This window comes from Podarcis bocagei (assembly GCF_964188305.1).
Source record: "Podarcis bocagei genome assembly, chromosome: 11".
In the NCBI taxonomy this organism is placed as follows: domain Eukaryota; kingdom Metazoa; phylum Chordata; class Lepidosauria; order Squamata; family Lacertidae; genus Podarcis; species Podarcis bocagei.
This window is the reverse complement of record NC_138136.1, coordinates 16,576,890-16,592,974: the sequence shown is the minus strand read 5'-3', so window position 1 is coordinate 16,592,974 and position 16,085 is coordinate 16,576,890. Positions and strand designations below refer to the sequence as shown.

Here is a 16,085-nt window from a genome sequence, read left to right as displayed (position 1 = left end):
CAGAATTTGTGCATGAGTCTGTTGGCATGGCTCATCAGGGTCCATTATTTAGCAGCTTAGGCAGTGTGCTGGTCTCGCAAGCTGACGCTTTGCTGTAGCCTACATATTCTCTTTCCAGAGAAATGGATTGGTCGGAAGCAAATTCTGGTAATGAGCCCCTTTTGCCTGACACAGATATTGTGTCCATACTGAAAACTTCGTCACCTGAATTCAGCGCACCTGGGTTTCATGGTGATGTTGAAATGCTTCACAAAAGTGGTGCAATACAGTGGTACCTTGGTTCTCAAACTTAATCCGTTCCGGAAGTCCGTTCCAAAACCAAAGTGTTCTAAAACCAAGGCGTGCTTTCCCATAGAAAGTAATGCAAAATGGATTAATCCGTTCCAGACTTTTAAAAACAATCTCTAAAACAGCAATTGAACATGAATTTTACTATCTAACGAGACCATTGATCCATAAGATGAAAGCAATAATCAATGTACTGTACTATAAAATAAATAAGACAGTGTTGTAGATGATAAAAATTAAAATTATTATTTTTCTTTATGTGCACTGATAGTCATTGTTTGGATGGGGGGCTTTTATCTATTTTTGCAGTCACACAATCAATCAATCAATCAGTAGCTGAACTGGGTTCCACACAGTCATAAAAGCAAGTCACAAAAACGAAGTCACAAGCCACAGTCACAAGTCAGTCCCATAAAACGAAGAACAAGTCACAGTCAAAAAACCGAAAAGGCCACAAAAACGCAACAAGATAGCAAAGACAAAAGGTCCAAATATCATCTCAGTGTTGCATCAGTGCTTGGGACTGAACAGCCGACAGTCAACAAAAATTCTCTGATTAACAGCAGAAACTCAATTTACAAATGGAACACACTCAACAGGAAGGCAAAGTTCCAGGGCAATGTTCACAAACCGGAACACCTACCATACCTTTCCATCTATAAGACGCTCCCCATGTATAAGACACCCTCTATTTTGGGGGACTCAAATTTAAGAAAATGGGGGGAGATCGCACAGAGTTATTGAGCTTTTTAGCGGAGGATTGCCCAAAGTTGTTGAGCTTTGGGGGGAGTGGGGATTATCCAGGTTGTTGAGGTTTTTTTAGAGGGGATTGCCGAAAATCACTCACCTGCTAGCCTACAAAAAAACACCTCTCGTCTGTCCCATCACCGGCAAAAGCTGACAATCGCCCACCCAACTGCCGCAGCATCAGCCAATCAACACCAGCCATTGACGCTGCAACCAATAACGCGCCCAATAGCCACTGACTATGCGGAACCAAACAATCAAACGCACGCCCTATGCACTATCCATGTAAAAGACGACCCCCACTTTTTAGCATAATTTTTAAAGGAAAAACTTTGTCTTATGCACGGAAAAGTACGGTACTTCAGGGTTTGCAGCGTTCTATTTCCAACTTGTTCATAAACTAAGCTGTTCTAAAACCAAGGTACCACTGTATATAGAAAGGACAGAGAACCTCAAATTTCTTATTTCAGTGAAATAGCTTCTACTGAAGGTTGCAGGTTCGATCACTGCAATGGACAAGGTACATATTCCTGCATTGCAGAGGTTGGGCCAGATAATCCTTAGGGGCATAGCTGTCAACTTTTCCCTTTTCTTGCGAGGAATCCTATTCGGAATAAGGGAATTTCTCTTAAAGGGGAAACGTTGACAGCCATGCTTAGGGGTCCCTTCCAACTCTACAATTCTATGAAAGAGACTGGACCCTCCCAACAGCAGTTTCTAATGAGGAGATTACAAAGCAGGATAATAAAAATAAAAATCCATTGCTGTTTCTAGTGTTAAGGGGATCCTTCAAGAATCTTTCGCTTTTACTGTTACTAAAGTGCTTGCTTATGTTAAAAAAAAATAAAAAAAAATAAGTGTAAACGTTTCAAGTGGAGTTTTAAGTCGGGAATTCTAAGCAATATTTATTATTTAAAATACAGATTCAAGAGTGGGAATTAATCTAGATTAATTTTAAACAAAGTATCAGAGTTTGAATGGTCAGGGGTCCCTTGAAGCATGGAAGTGAGAACTGGACCATAAAGAAGGCAGATTGCCGAAGAACTGATGCTTTTGAATTATGGTGCTGGAGGAGACTTTTGAGAGTACCATGGACTGCAGGAAGATCAAACCTATCCATTCTTAAGGAAATCAACCCTGAGTGCTCACTGGAAGGACAGATCGTGAAGCTGAGGCTCCAATATTTTAGCCACCTCATGAGAAGAGAAGACTCCCTGGAAAAGACCCTGATGTTGGGAAAGATGGAGGGCACAAGGAGAAGGGGACGACAGAGGACAAGATGGTTGGACAGTGTCTTCGAAGCTACAAACATGAGTCTGACCAAACTGCGGGAGGCAGTGAAAGACAGAAGTGCTTGGCGTGCTCTGGTCCATGGGGTCACGAAGAGTCGGACATGACTAAACGACTAAACAACAACAACAACAACCCTTAACCCCTTCAAAATACAATGTAATTTCCACACATTTTTGTGTGTGTGTTTTGTTTTCAATGTGGCAACAACTTGGTTCTCACCCAGTTGAGGCTTTTAGACTAGATTATAACAATCTAGCTGGCTCATCACATTTTCCAATGCCTCATTATAATGCTTCATTCCCATTTGCTAAAAACCTATTGCTTCATCTCCAGCACAGTATGTTCATTTCATTATTATTATTATTTTTTAAAGGATGCTCCTGTAAATATCAGGATGTAATTGTTGATATTTAAACAGTGTTCCTCTTTTTCTAACCAAAGGTTCACAAGTTTTTTTGCAGGCAGAGATATATACTGGAAGATCGGTTTGGGGGCTGAAGTGATTGTTGGAAAAAGTAGCTTTCCAATTATCACAGACCTGCCAGGAAAAGCAGAAATGCATTATGTGTTAATGATCACAACCAGGGGTCCACGCTTAACTCTTTTGTCAGAACTACAGCAGATCCTCCCCGCAGCTTCACCATTAACATGTCTGTTCCCTGTCAGCCTACTCAAGAGATAATGCCATTTATCTCAAGGCAACACAAGACCAGTCATTAGCTTCAATAACAGACCTCAAACAAAGACAGGAAGATGTTTTTTTTCCCCAAGGTGCACAGTCTGCAGCCAAGAATCCTATTGCCTAACAGTTCAGAAATTCAGCTTTTGTCTTTCAAATGTTTTTCTGCACCTAATGCAACAATTTCAGTTAACTTTCTTACAGAGTCTGTTTCCTGGAAATTGCAGTGAGCAGCTTTTATCATGTATACCATTAGGTAATTGGTAATAACCTACTAAAATTATCCTTTGGGAATGTTTTTCCCTCCTGCCCTCCCTCTGTTTCCCTTTTTTCCTCTCTCTTGCCTCTGGGGGGGAGGGAATGGACAGAATAATTCAAGCACTTGCTAAATAATGAGATCTTTGAAAAGCTGGTCCTTGTTGGGCTGCTGGAGCTAATTCCCTGTTCTCAATTCTTCAGCGATAAACTAAAACTAAGCTTTTCTTAAAAGTATAGAGGTTTGAAATATGCGTTGGGCACACATTGTACCTGGCTTTCTTGTATTCTAGAAATTCACTGCCTTTCTACAAAGTTACAGGTGAATGTTTTAAATAATAAAAAAGTGGGGGGGGAGGGGAATGTTAGCAAATCTCACGTTTGTTCAACTCATGTTTTTTTAGATTGCAAACTGGGAACAGATGGTACATTGCGTGTTACTTGAAATCTGGTTATTGAACACCTCTGTGGTTACACAAGAGTTTTGCTTAGCACTTTTAAAACGCGTTTTCATTTATTGGGCTATAAACTGCTTCTTCGCTCAAAAAAGTATTTATATACTCCTAATTAAAGCACGCAAAGCAAGCTGAAGCTAAACACATCCTAAAATTCCTTTCATTTCTTTTACTGGGCATTCATGAAGTTGTTGGTTTTTTTACAAAAAAATATATATGGTAAGATTAAGTAATGTCCTGTGTAAAATTTACATGCCCCCCCCTCAAGTGGTTCACAACAACCACATTCCTTTAGATGCTTCGCTTTATGCATGTCTCAGGGCCCATTGTTTCAGTGTTACTTTAACCTTGCAGAGGAATTCAATACAGAATGAATCTGGCCTGAGAGGTCACTGGGTTCATACAGAAAGCTTTCCTCAGCCAAAGGCCACCACCTCTTCAGCTAGACCCAGAAAAACGTCGTCACACTACTAGACAGCGCTATAGAGCATTAAGAACCCGGAGCAGGGCTGATTATGAAGCGCCCAAGAGTTATCAATGTTTTTGACAGCTAAATCCCTTATGTAGCTTTCAAAACAGTTTGCTGTCCAGCAACAATGGACTTTGTTCCTTAATTACAACCAGTGACCTTTCTGCCCTTTGCTTCTCCCGGCAGTGAATAAATGGCCCCTAAACAGCAGCATTAGCCGGCATATTAAAACACACACACATCTTCATAAACTCATAGGCTAGCGTTTGCACATCACGTTAAAGCTGCTGGTGTGCACAGAGTTTTGCTCCTGGCTGCGATGCACTTGGAGGTACCAACCCAACCAAGATGCCCAAGAACGTTGTGTTGCCCTAACCTGGGCTTTTGGGTGTGCCCCCCCAAAAAAAAACAAATTGCAAGCAGTAAGAAGAGAGGAAACTTTGTCTACCACTTGTGATCGCCTGGAGCAGAAAACTTGTGGTTCATTGCTCTAGGAGCGAGAGAGGAGGACTTTGGAGAACTGTACATTAGCTGGTTCAGATTATACTATGGTTTAACGTTGACTGTGGTTTAATATGACGTGCGAACCAGGCCGTTGAGTCAAAACATATTCTTAAGAAAAACGTGTCAAGTGTCCCATGACGGTACAGAAAATGCGAAAAGCTGGCCACAATAATCAGCCGCTAGCAATTGCATGTTAATAGGCTAAGGGTGTGTGTTTTTATACACACACTGTACCAGTTTTGGTAAACGTGCACAATGAACAATTATTGCACACACAGCATATAAATCAAATGGGAAGTTCTTGAAGACTACTTAAAATTTTCACAGGGTAACAGCAGCAGAAATTGGTAAACCATAAAAGAAAGGGGCACTCATGCTGATTGGCAATTTCTGTAACTTCCTACAAATTTGGCAATGATGAAAGGGGCCAGATTTTAACATTCCAAGCCTGACATGAGTATTTGGCCTACCTGTCACAACTAGACACTCAAACCTTTCCCATTGTTCTACTTATTTACACATGTCGGTGGTGTGTTAACCACCAAATGGGCTGAACAAATATGTAACCTCAGACGTTTTTTAAATTCCAAGATACTCACATCTTCTACCTACACATCAAGGGAGTGGCAACTCTTAAGAGGAGAGAGGAAGACACTCATTGGATTCAGTTGGGCGTGATTTTGTGTGACTTTCTGCAGTACAGAAACAGAAGAAGCAAACCCCCAAATAGACTCTTTAAGCAAAACGTTAAAATTAAATAGCAATTGTGCCTCTTGGGAATCTGCTCTCGGCTTTCCATGTTGTGGCTGTTGCTTTTTAGAGAGCTAAGCGCCGTCAGAGATGAGAAGACAAAGGTTTTGAATATTCAGTTATTAATAAATTTGAGAAGCTATTTAAAGGGAGATGCCAGTTTAAGTGTGGAAATTGATTCAGCCACCCACTGCTGGAAAATCCATGCCAAGTCCTAAAGGGATGCTATTTGTGTGCTGGTCACGTATCTACTACATCTTTGGACAGAGGAAAGATTTGATTTTAATTCCCCAAATATATCTTCTTTTTCCTCGGCAAGGACTATGCTTGGTTATCTTTTTTTAAAAAGAGAGAGAGAGAGAAAGGGGAGAAGGAAACAGCACCACAAAGTGCCACATCCTTTTGCAGCAAGGTTTCACATCCAGACACATAATATTTGATTGAAAGGAATTTCTCCCCGAAGTAAAAAAAAAAACCCTGAAGGATGCTTTTAGACAGTAAGCCAACACACCAGTGTGGCAGACAATGGGGCATCACTGCAGGGCTCTAACAAGTGAAGTCATTAAAGTCAGTTTGAGCCAACAGCAGTGGGTGTTACTGGTAATTCAAACTCCACCGATTCTATAAAGGCAAGTGCTGAAATAAGAAGTGCTCCTTTGGCAAAAGGAGAGAGAGAGAGGGGGGGGAACAGCTCCTCCAGACAGGTTTGTTCCTAGTTTACACATTACCTCATTTACATTACACTGGCTGAAATGTACTTTGCTTGTATATGAATTCATTCCTCATATAATTTCCTGTGTGACTGGAATGAAAAGGAACACACACACAAGGGGGTGGGGGTGGGAAGGAGGGAGGGAGGGGAGAAAACCACACCACTGTCTAATCTCCTGTTGCCATGACAGCAGCCTTTGAGATACTGAAATGTTCAGATTGCCAGCTAAACAAAATTGTTGAATGTGAACATTTGGCTGAAAGATTAAAAGGCTAAGGAGGTTAGGAAAGGGCAGCACCTCCCACATTCCAGCCATCCACTGAATCCAATCAAATGGCTCTGACTCTTTAACCACAAGCATTGTGAAGACTGGATTAGGGCAATTTATCTAGATAGTTAAAGCAGATTAGAGAACTGCAATTTGAAGGCTATTGGCAACAAAAGCAAGTGCCTACTGTACTGAGTTAATAAAAAGGGGGGGGACACAACAACACTGGAGCCTGAGATTTTAGGGCAGCTTTCAGAGCACAGCAGAAGCATTTCACTAAGCCAGAACACAGACTGCACTTTATACCTTAGGAAGTCAACCAATCTGGGTCTCTCTCTCCCCCCAAACTCCCCACACATCTGCAGCTAGGAAAGAATTACACAGAGACCATTCAGAGCCATGTTTGCAAGCAAAGAAGGACACAACCAGAACTCAACACTCTAAATGAGAGAGAGAGAGAGAGAGAAGGCTGTGCAGATTACGTTGCAGGCAAACGGGATCTTGTCCAAGCTGTAATTTGCAAAAAATAAAAAAATAAAAATCAAACAGGCATTTGTTACAGTGAGATCATTTTGAGCATGTCTTAGGGATGCAGGGGGGAATTAACAAGCACAGGATTCTCTAGAGAATTATGTGCCGCACAAGAGTTACAGACCTGGCCCAACACAGCCAGTGCTTCTGAACACCTGTACACATCTTTCCTGCACTCAACGCAGAAAGTTATCCAGCTCTGAAACTTGAAATGGGAATAATGTCTGAATGATTGTGTGCAATCATGTTGCCAGCTATTACCCAGCAGGGCTCTTTCTGGAGTGGGGAGCAGGGCTGGTGGGCTGGTGGGGAGGGGTTGTCTTTGTTTAAGCAACCTGTAGAATTAATTTGACTCTTAATTATAAGCCAACAATAGCTCCCTAGATGACAAAGGAACCTTCTGTCCTCTGGATGCAGAACAATCCTTGCTTACACCAAACGCTGCCCCAGTGAGCAATAACAATAGCCCAGAGAAACCAGTCCCCTCCACCTCCCTTCACAATGCAAAGCCATTTATCCTTCGCAGAGAACATCCTTCAGACTTCAGTGGGGAGGGAGAAAAACACACACACATTTTTCAACGACTCAACAAACAGGCAGCTCACATGAAGGAACTCCTTGAGAATGCAGATAAGAGAAGGAGACTGCTGGGCAGAGGACAACATGTTTTCCTATATTTGGAAAAGAGGGTTTTGCACACACAGAGATCTGGGTACATAGCGGACCCCCCTCCCCCACTGCCCTCCTTCCAAACAGGTTATCCGCACACCGCATGCCTGCTGACAAAGCACTCCTCATGGCAGTTTCTGAATTATGTAGGGCTTCCTGGCTTTGGTAGGAGCAGCAGTGACTCTCCACCTTATTATTCCACCCCCCAAAAAACCAAAAATACAATAACTCTTTGGGATTATCCTTCAAACCCATGGCATTAGAAGATTCCAATATCTGCTCTGCATCCTTTGTTGCTGTTGTGGGGGTAGGAATTTCTTGACACCTGGGCAGAAGGGACACCACCACTTTTTCCCCTTTGAGTGTAGGCAATGAAGAACAGACAACAGATATGCAATTTCAATCAGCAAGATTAACAAACGCCGAAGCCAAAACAAATTAAGAACCACAATGCATTGGTATTTCCCCCCGGAACAACAACAACAACAACAACAACAAAAATACCCAAACAAACCGCAAACAGGTAAGATTTACTCCAGGGTGCCAAGAGGTGACTGGGGGAAACCGAGAAAGGGAGTTTGAAATGTTATATGCAAACAGAGCAAGAAGCTGGGCAGAAGTTCGTGGGAAGTTTCATCAAACAACAAGGAAGGGGCGGGAAAGCACATGGTCTTACCTTTTCTGTTTTCAGCTTCTTGATTCTCCTGTGGCTTTCCTCCTCCTCCTCTTCTTTCTTTACCAAGAGAGAGTTCCCCATTAACCCTGAATCTGGGGCGCTTTTGCTCGCATCCCCCACGGCGGAGGCGGCGCAGTTGAAAGGGCTGTTGCTCCCAACGCCACCTCCCTTGGTCCCAAAGCCATACAAGTGCCCAGGGGGAGGTTGGCTCCCGTTGTTGTTGTTGTGTCCCTGCTGCAGGTCAAGCTGCTTGTCCTTCCTGGATTTCCCTCCATCCTTATCCCGCTTGGAGCCTCTGCTGCCCTGGGCTTTACCTGCCTTCTCCTCTTTATTATTTTTCCCACAGGAAGCAATAGCGCTGCCGCTGCCGTTGTTGCTGCTGCTGGTGTTGTTATTGCCATTTGAGTTGGCGCTCACACTTTGACCCAGCGCTGAATTCATGCCAGCCGCCTCGCCTGAGCGCCCTTGGGCTTCCTGCCTCTTGCCAGCGCTGCTGATTTCAGGAATCCCATACAAGGCAGAAGAAGGCAGAGATTTACTAGCATCCTTCGAAGTTTTACTCCTTTTCACTTTTGATTTGCTCGTTTCTTTGTGTGAAGAATTCCCCTGCGGGGCGGGGGGCTGGACGGAAGCAAATTTTAGGCCATCAGCTAAAGCGGAGGTAGCGTTCACCCCACTGGAAGCGAGACCCCCACAATCCTTGGAACTCGAGGAATTATTCATCTCAAATTTCTGTCTGTCCTTCTCCAAATCAGCATCCAAATCGATGATTAAATTCCCAACCCCAATTTCCCAGTCATCACCACTGTCATAAGCATCAACCGTGTTTGGATCCACACCTTTGCCAGCAGCGGAAGTGTTCAATGACATCCTGAATATGAGACCTCTGGAGTAAAAATCAGACGAACTTTCCTTTGGAGATGAGGGGACATTCGTTTATCTCCGTGGGCCTTTTTAAAATGTAATTCTTCTCGCCTTCCTTCCCCAGGTATATTTGGGTAGATACCCTGAAGTCCAGGTCCACCTTTTCCTGCGAGGAAGGGGAAAAGTCGAATATTTCTTGGCTGGGTGTTACCAGAATATAATAAAATTAAAAATATAGAGGCAAGGGGGACAGAAAAGACACTCCATATATTAATTTTAAAGAGGTCTGATAAACTGAAGCCTTTGATAATGAGCATCTTCCCTAGAGTTGCATCCCATCATCCAAGATCACTCTTTAAAATGGCATGTACCAAAAACAAAAACCACAGCAAAAAAACAAAACAAAACCCTTTTAAAGTTGACAGATTTAAATCCACAAAAAAATACCAAGCAGTGAATGTGATTCTGGATCACTTAGGCACAAAGAGAGAGAGAGCAGCTTCCCTCCCAAAATGCATTCCAAAAATTTTGTTATTTTAAACCAGCCCCCTTCAAGTTTTGTGACTTTTCTCTAGATTAGATTATCTTGTTTCTGTGAGGGAGGCGGGGACGGAGGAGGTTACTGACACACACAAAAAGAGCCAATGAAAGTGCATATTCATTTTAGCCTTTTTTTTGTTTACCTGAGGGAAGGTGAATGCACCATTTCTGTTTAAAATGCACAAAAGATAACATTTCTAAAAGTGGTCCTAATGTCGTCTTAGGTCACCTACAGCTCCATCTGTTAAATATAGTATTACTGACTGTACAGGAAACTGATTAAGACATACACTTTAAATGATCTACTTCCAAGGCGGCCTCTAACCGCAAATGAGTGTGTGTTTGACACAGCTTAGCTAAAATTATTTTCAAAGGAATCTGCCCATTTCCAATGGCTGAGTGTCCAAATATTTACATACATATTACGTACATTGCTTACCTTTAATCCTTTATCATTTTTTTTTATTAAAAAAAATTAAGCCAGCAAATCAAAATTCTCTCCTCACTGGTCTCAGCAAAAAAGTCAGCTCCCCCATTTCATTTTCCTTAAAAGAGCAAGTGATCACGTAGAAGAAACCAAAGTAACATTTCTGCCAGAGTAATCGTCGAGGAACATATTTCCACTTTGGCAATGAGGGGGAAAACAGAGGTCCTTCCCCCCCCCCCCCGCACGCACACACACACACAAAACTACCACCACCTTTTCTTTGGAGATTTGGTGTTTTTTTCCCCTCCTTTAAAATATTTGGTTGCTCACAACTTCACAGGCTTGCAAGGTAGCATTTCACATTCACAACATCAGAAGCCCTCAAGCACCCCCCAGGAAAAAAGAAAAATCCTTTTCTCCCCTCCCTTGCTGGAGCAAAGCACCAAGATGATGTGATTGTAGCAAAAAAAAAATTAAAAAGGTTGCAAAATTGTTTTCCTCCAACTTCACATCCCGTCGTCAGTTCCAGATTCTGCAGCCATCCTGATCAGTAAGTAATGATCCCATGAAAGAAAACCTACAGGCGTCCGGGTTGTTACAAGCCAGAATGTGCTAACATCGGGGAAAATTAGTGAAAGAGAGGGAGGGGGGCAGAGAGAGGACTGAAAATCTGGGCTGGATTCCGCCTGTTAGTCGGGAAGTGGCATTTCCCCCCCCCCCCTCCCGTCCTGACAGATCTGACTTCTTGAACTAACTTGAGGGGGAAAGAGGGAGGGAGAAAGAGAGAGAGAGAAGGAAGGGGGGAGGGAAAGAGAGGAAAAGGGAGGGAATAAAAGCAGAGCCTGATAAACCAGTTATCAGAAGATTTGGTGGGAGTGCAGATGGAAAGGGAGCCTTTGGAAAAAAAAAAGGAAGCAAAATATTCCCACCATTTAAAGTTTAAAGGGGGTGGGGAATCGGATTGCAATTGCTTTTCAGGGTTTGGGTGTTTGCAGGCGTGAGTAAGTCATGTGGTGGGTAATTCAGTAATTAAGAGTCCAGAGATATAAAAATGGGCGACCTTGTTTTCAGGACAGAGGGGTTTCCCCCCCCCTCTCTCTATCTCTTTTTCAGAATCGTTCCAGCAAACCCTGGTTCATCGTTTTCATTTATTCCCCTCCTCCTCCTCCTCGCCTTGGCTGGGTATTTTTTAATTAGCTGGCGCTTGGAAAGCTAAAAGCTGTAATGAATTGCGGAGAGATTGGAAAAGCGGAGCGTTGCATGTATGTTCGGGGAGGGGGGAAGGGTGGAAAAAAAAGAGAGAGAGAGGCAGGCGAGAAAGAAAGAAGGAAGGAAGGAAGGAACGCAGCAGGCAAGAAGGAGGAGGAGGGCGCGGGAGAGCGGGGGATGGGCGAGGGAGAAGGAGCCACCAACCACCTAAAAGGAGCGATTTTGTTACAGTTCAAGCTTTTCACATCACGTGAGGATCAAGGGCTCAATTGGTCGTCGTGAGAACAAAAAAAAAAGGGGGGGGTTGACAACCGTATCAAGAAAATACTGATCTGGTCTTTAAAAAGGAAATAAATGCGGTGGGGGGTTTGGAAATAAGGTCGATTTTTCTCTCCCTTTCCCTCGAGGGCTGGCACAGCTTGCAGGTACGAAGCCCAAAAATACTGCAAGGATTGGGAGGGTCCTTTGCAAGGCGATCTATTTTTATTTCATTGTAATAAAATGCCAGCGCAACGAACCACTTCGCGGATCTCTATCGGGCCGTGGCAGTTTTGGGGGTTGCGTTTTTATTTATTTGTTGTTGTTTTTTTACACGGGAGGAGGTGGGCAGAAGAGGCTTGTTTCTTTTGACTCGCTCACTGCGCCAAAAGCACACGGGCCGCCCCGGTTTCAAGCATTGCAAACATTTGTTCCAATGTGACAGAAGGACATTTCCTCCCCCCCTCCAAAAAAATGAGAGCTTGTTTTGTATTTTAACACAAGATCTCCCCGATCTTTTTTTCTTTGGAGGGGGGAAGGTGTGAATAACAGGTAAGGTTATGTCAATTTCTATTCTCCCTATTTGGTCAGTAACACCCACCCCCTCCAAGAAAAAAGGTAATATATTTAACGCGACCCCTCCCTTCCAGTGCACGTTAAGGATGATTTGTGCGACGCTTTCAGCCCTCTCCTAAATATTCCTCACCGTGATCGTGGGTTTTTATTTCTAAGCCCGAATACACCAGGTTGCACACATTTCTTAACACTCACTCCCCTTTCCTATGGATAGATATAAATATATATCAGTATATGTTTATATATATCCCCTCTAAAGTGCTATCGAGAGACACCACGCAGCCGTACTTACGGTCTGTATTGAATCGAGTTGACCTTTTCCTTCTACAACTGCATTGAGTGTGTTTTGGTTGCAGCCGATTTTTATGTTGGGAGGAAAAAAACATTTAAAAAAAAGAAGAGAGAGGCTAGATTTCTTCAACAAGATTTATGGGTTTTTGGTTTTTTGTTGTTGTGTTTGTTGGAAGAAAACAGCACCAGATGTCATGGACCTTTAAAATAAAAAGAGGAATTTTTTTTGAAAATTAAAAAAATAAAATATAAATCCCTGCAAAACACACAGCCTCTCGCCATGCACACATGAGAGAGCGCACTGCACAAACCAGCTCAGCTGCAAGCAGCGAGCAGCAGAAATCAGAACTGCAGAGAAAGCAGAGAGTGTGAAGCAAGCATAGACTCTGTACCTGAAAAGGGACTTTTCTTTGTTCCCAATGCCCTTTCCCATCCGTCCAATCAGAGGCCAGCTTTTATGAAACCGGGCTCTCTGATTGGACAGCTGCTTCTCTCGGCTGCCGGAGGGGGGGGTGAGAAATGCACGCGCGTGCTCACACACACACACATAGAAAAAGCCTTGTATTTTGCAATCGCCCGGCTGCGCTGGGGGCTCCACTAGGCAGCCTCCTGCTACAGCAAGATACAAATCATGTTTCCCATTTCAATTACGGCATTAGCCTATACATTTTATTTAAATTAAAGGAGCAGCAAAGCGGGTGAGGAGAAGCGCAAGCCGCGTCTCCTGCAGGGAAGCAAGAGGGAGACTCCTCCACTCATTTGTGTGTGTGTGTTGTTGCTGCTGCTGCTGCTGTTTGCAAAACCACAACTAATGGCTTCCCTATGTGATTTTTTTTCCAAGGAGCCATTGAAAATCTCGTCTCGTTTCTCCGAATGGCCCCTCGCTGAATCTTTGCAACAACACGGGGCTGCCTGCGGATCTCCTTTTAATAATAATAATAAATAATAATACAGATGAGAAAGGCTTTTGAGCGACGCTTGCAAAAAGGAGAGCAGGGACCCTGACCCCTTCCCCCACCCGCATAAAGCCCAATCGCCCTTTCTCAGCCTCCCCCTCCCCCCATATTTTATATTCTGCTCATTTTTACAATATGACTTAAGTAGGGCAGTTCGATATTTATTGCGCAAAGGAGTTGTAACCCTTTTGTTTCCAGCTTGCTGATTTACTGCCGCGAGCACCGAACTGGAATAGCAAAAAAAAAAAAGAATGAAAAAAATCCACTTAACGACCACGTGAACACATCAGTGAGAATACAATTATTTTCCAGCTTCCCCGCCCCCACCGCCCATCACTCCGCTTAACCTCCTTCCAGCGACTGCAGCTCATCAACAATTGCATTTTGCTTTGGATTGAGAGCCAACCACGGATGCATTGAAACAGCAGCGCCTTCCAATATCAGGAAACTAGAAAGAGGCTGCATTTGCACAGCCCTTCCCCCATCCTCGTTGTACAGAATGCCTTCTTTTACTGCAGCAGCCTAAAGGACTGCTGGCTTGCTCAGAGCTGGGGGGGAAACCGTGCCATAATTAAAATGCCTGATTATTGGGAGGTAGTTCTGCGGCCATTCATTAGAAACCATTAAGCATATACATGCGAGTTAATACTAATCATTGTTTCATCAGGCACAGTAGATTCCTTTTGCAGCTGGCTGCAAATGTTTTGTTTTGGATTCTCCCCCCCCCCCTCTGAACATCTAACCGGTGGGAACCAAAATAAAAAAATTCCTTCCAGTAGCACCTTAAAGACCAACTAAGTTAGTTCTTGGTATGAGCTTTCGTGTGCATGCACACTTCTTCAGATACACAGTGGGAACCAAGATTGCATTTCTTAAAAAAAGGAATATTTGAGCAGATAATAAGACAATTTTATCCAAAAGTTAAAGCATGAAATTTGCAATGTGCTGCTCAAAATGATAAATGGATTGAGCCCTACTGCTGCATTAAGTGTTTCCATCGGGACATCAGAGGGGCGCTCAGTGTAAAAATTGGTGGATGAGTAAATGTTACATGAGCCTCCTCATTCTGAAAAGAAAACATTTGCCTGACTAGAGATTGCTTTTGACTAAGGCTACTGCCTTGAGTTACTTTGCATGCTCATAAATCCTATTGACTTCAAAAGGCTTATAAGTGTGCAGAACACGGGCATTTAGTATTACTGACCACATTCGCTTATCCAAACCTTACATTTTCTCCCTTTCCATTCAAAAGCTTAATCAAGCTTCATCTGCCACAAACATATTGTTGCATTTTTCCTTGTGATTAAAACAATGGCTGGGACACTTCTGCACTATTGTGAGAATCTTGTTAAAAACTAATTTGATTTTCTTTTGTGATCAGTCCTCGCTCATGAATATTTCTCAGTCAACTGTTGGTTTAAAATGTGCTGATTACAACCCATGCCATGTCTGCCAATTAAGGACAGTCCTTTACCAATACAGTGGTACCTCGGGTTATATACGCTTCAGGATACATATGCTTCAGGTTACAGACTCTGCTAACCCAGAAATATTACCTCGGGTTAAGAACTTTGCTTCAGGATGAGAACAGAAATCATGCTCCGGTGGCGCGGCAGCAGTGGGAGGCCCCATTAGTTAAAGTGGTGCTTCAGGTTAAGAACAGTTTCAGGTTAAGAACGGACCTCCGGAACGAATTAAGTACATAACCAGAGGTACCACTGTACATGCCTTTATTTTAAAGTCATTTTTCTCTGGTCAAGAAACACAGCGACTTAACATTGGCTTTGCAAATGAGCTTTAGCTTTTATGCGCATTTTTATTTAGCTTGGCCTGTTCTGTGCCTGATGAGTATGAAGCTTTTGGTCCAAGGTAAAGTGCAATTTTGCATATTGTAACCTTATATGAGTGGAGAACCAAATGGGACACTCAGGGCCTAGGGCAGGGGTCAGCAACCTGAGGCCCATGGGCCAGAAGCGGTCCACAGAGGCCATTTAACCGGCCCACCAGCCGCCCCAGAACTGAGCTGTCCATGCGACGAGTCCCCGCACGCTGCGCTAAACCAGTAAAGCGCGGCGTGGGGACTCTCTTCCATGGTTCTGGAAATTGTTTCTGCACATGCCCAGATGCCAGAAATCATGCCTGAGCATGTCCGCGGTGCCGAAAATCGTTTCTGCGCATGCCCAGACGCCAAAAATCGCTTCTGCGCAGGCACGATTTTTGGCATCTGGGCATATGCAGAAGCGATTTCTGGTGCCGCAGACATGGGCAGACGGGATTTCCGGCATCGCACTGCGCCAGTCCAGCCCACGAAGGATCTCCGCGGGAGTGATCCTGTAAGCCTTGCAGACCCCTGGCCTAGGGACTCTCTCCAAACCACCCTCCTGCTGCAGCTCCAGCCTCCTTGCCTGGCTGAAATTTGTGCTTGAACTCCGATGATGCCTTTTGCTTGACTGAATGAAGGAAACGGGGATTTGAACCGCCGACCTTCTGATCAGCAAGTCCTAGGCTCTGTGGTTTAACCCACAGCGCCACCCACGTCCCTGGTTCAGGAACATACCAGAAAGTAAATCCTATGGAATTGAATGGGACTTAGTTCTGAGTAAAAATGCTTAGGATTGCAGTTTTTACACAGTTATCTGGGAGTAAGCTCGATTGAATACTGTGGGGC

At 43.7% G+C, this 16,085-nt stretch overlaps 1 protein-coding gene across 3 annotated transcripts in view; it reads right to left on the bottom strand.

The window, feature by feature from the left end:
- The window catches only part of ZNF608 (zinc finger protein 608), a gene marked incomplete at its 3' end in the record, with an annotated part of 127,268 nt that extends 114,454 nt beyond the window's left edge, over window positions 1-12,814 (bottom strand). The window contains exons 1-2 of one of the 3 annotated variants that reach the window (XM_081213535.1): window positions 12,463-12,814; window positions 8,297-9,326 (exon numbers count right to left, since the gene is read on the bottom strand). In XM_081213535.1, the coding sequence (XP_081069661.1) occupies window positions 8,297-9,166 (870 nt within the window). In that variant the 5' untranslated portion in view covers window positions 9,167-9,326; window positions 12,463-12,814. Of the gene's footprint in view, window positions 1-8,296; window positions 9,327-10,139; window positions 11,538-12,462 lie in introns of those variants that run through there. The other 2 variants (XM_081213536.1, XM_081213534.1) reach the window with 2 other exon arrangements.
- Between the last annotated feature and the right edge of the window lie 3,271 nt (window positions 12,815-16,085).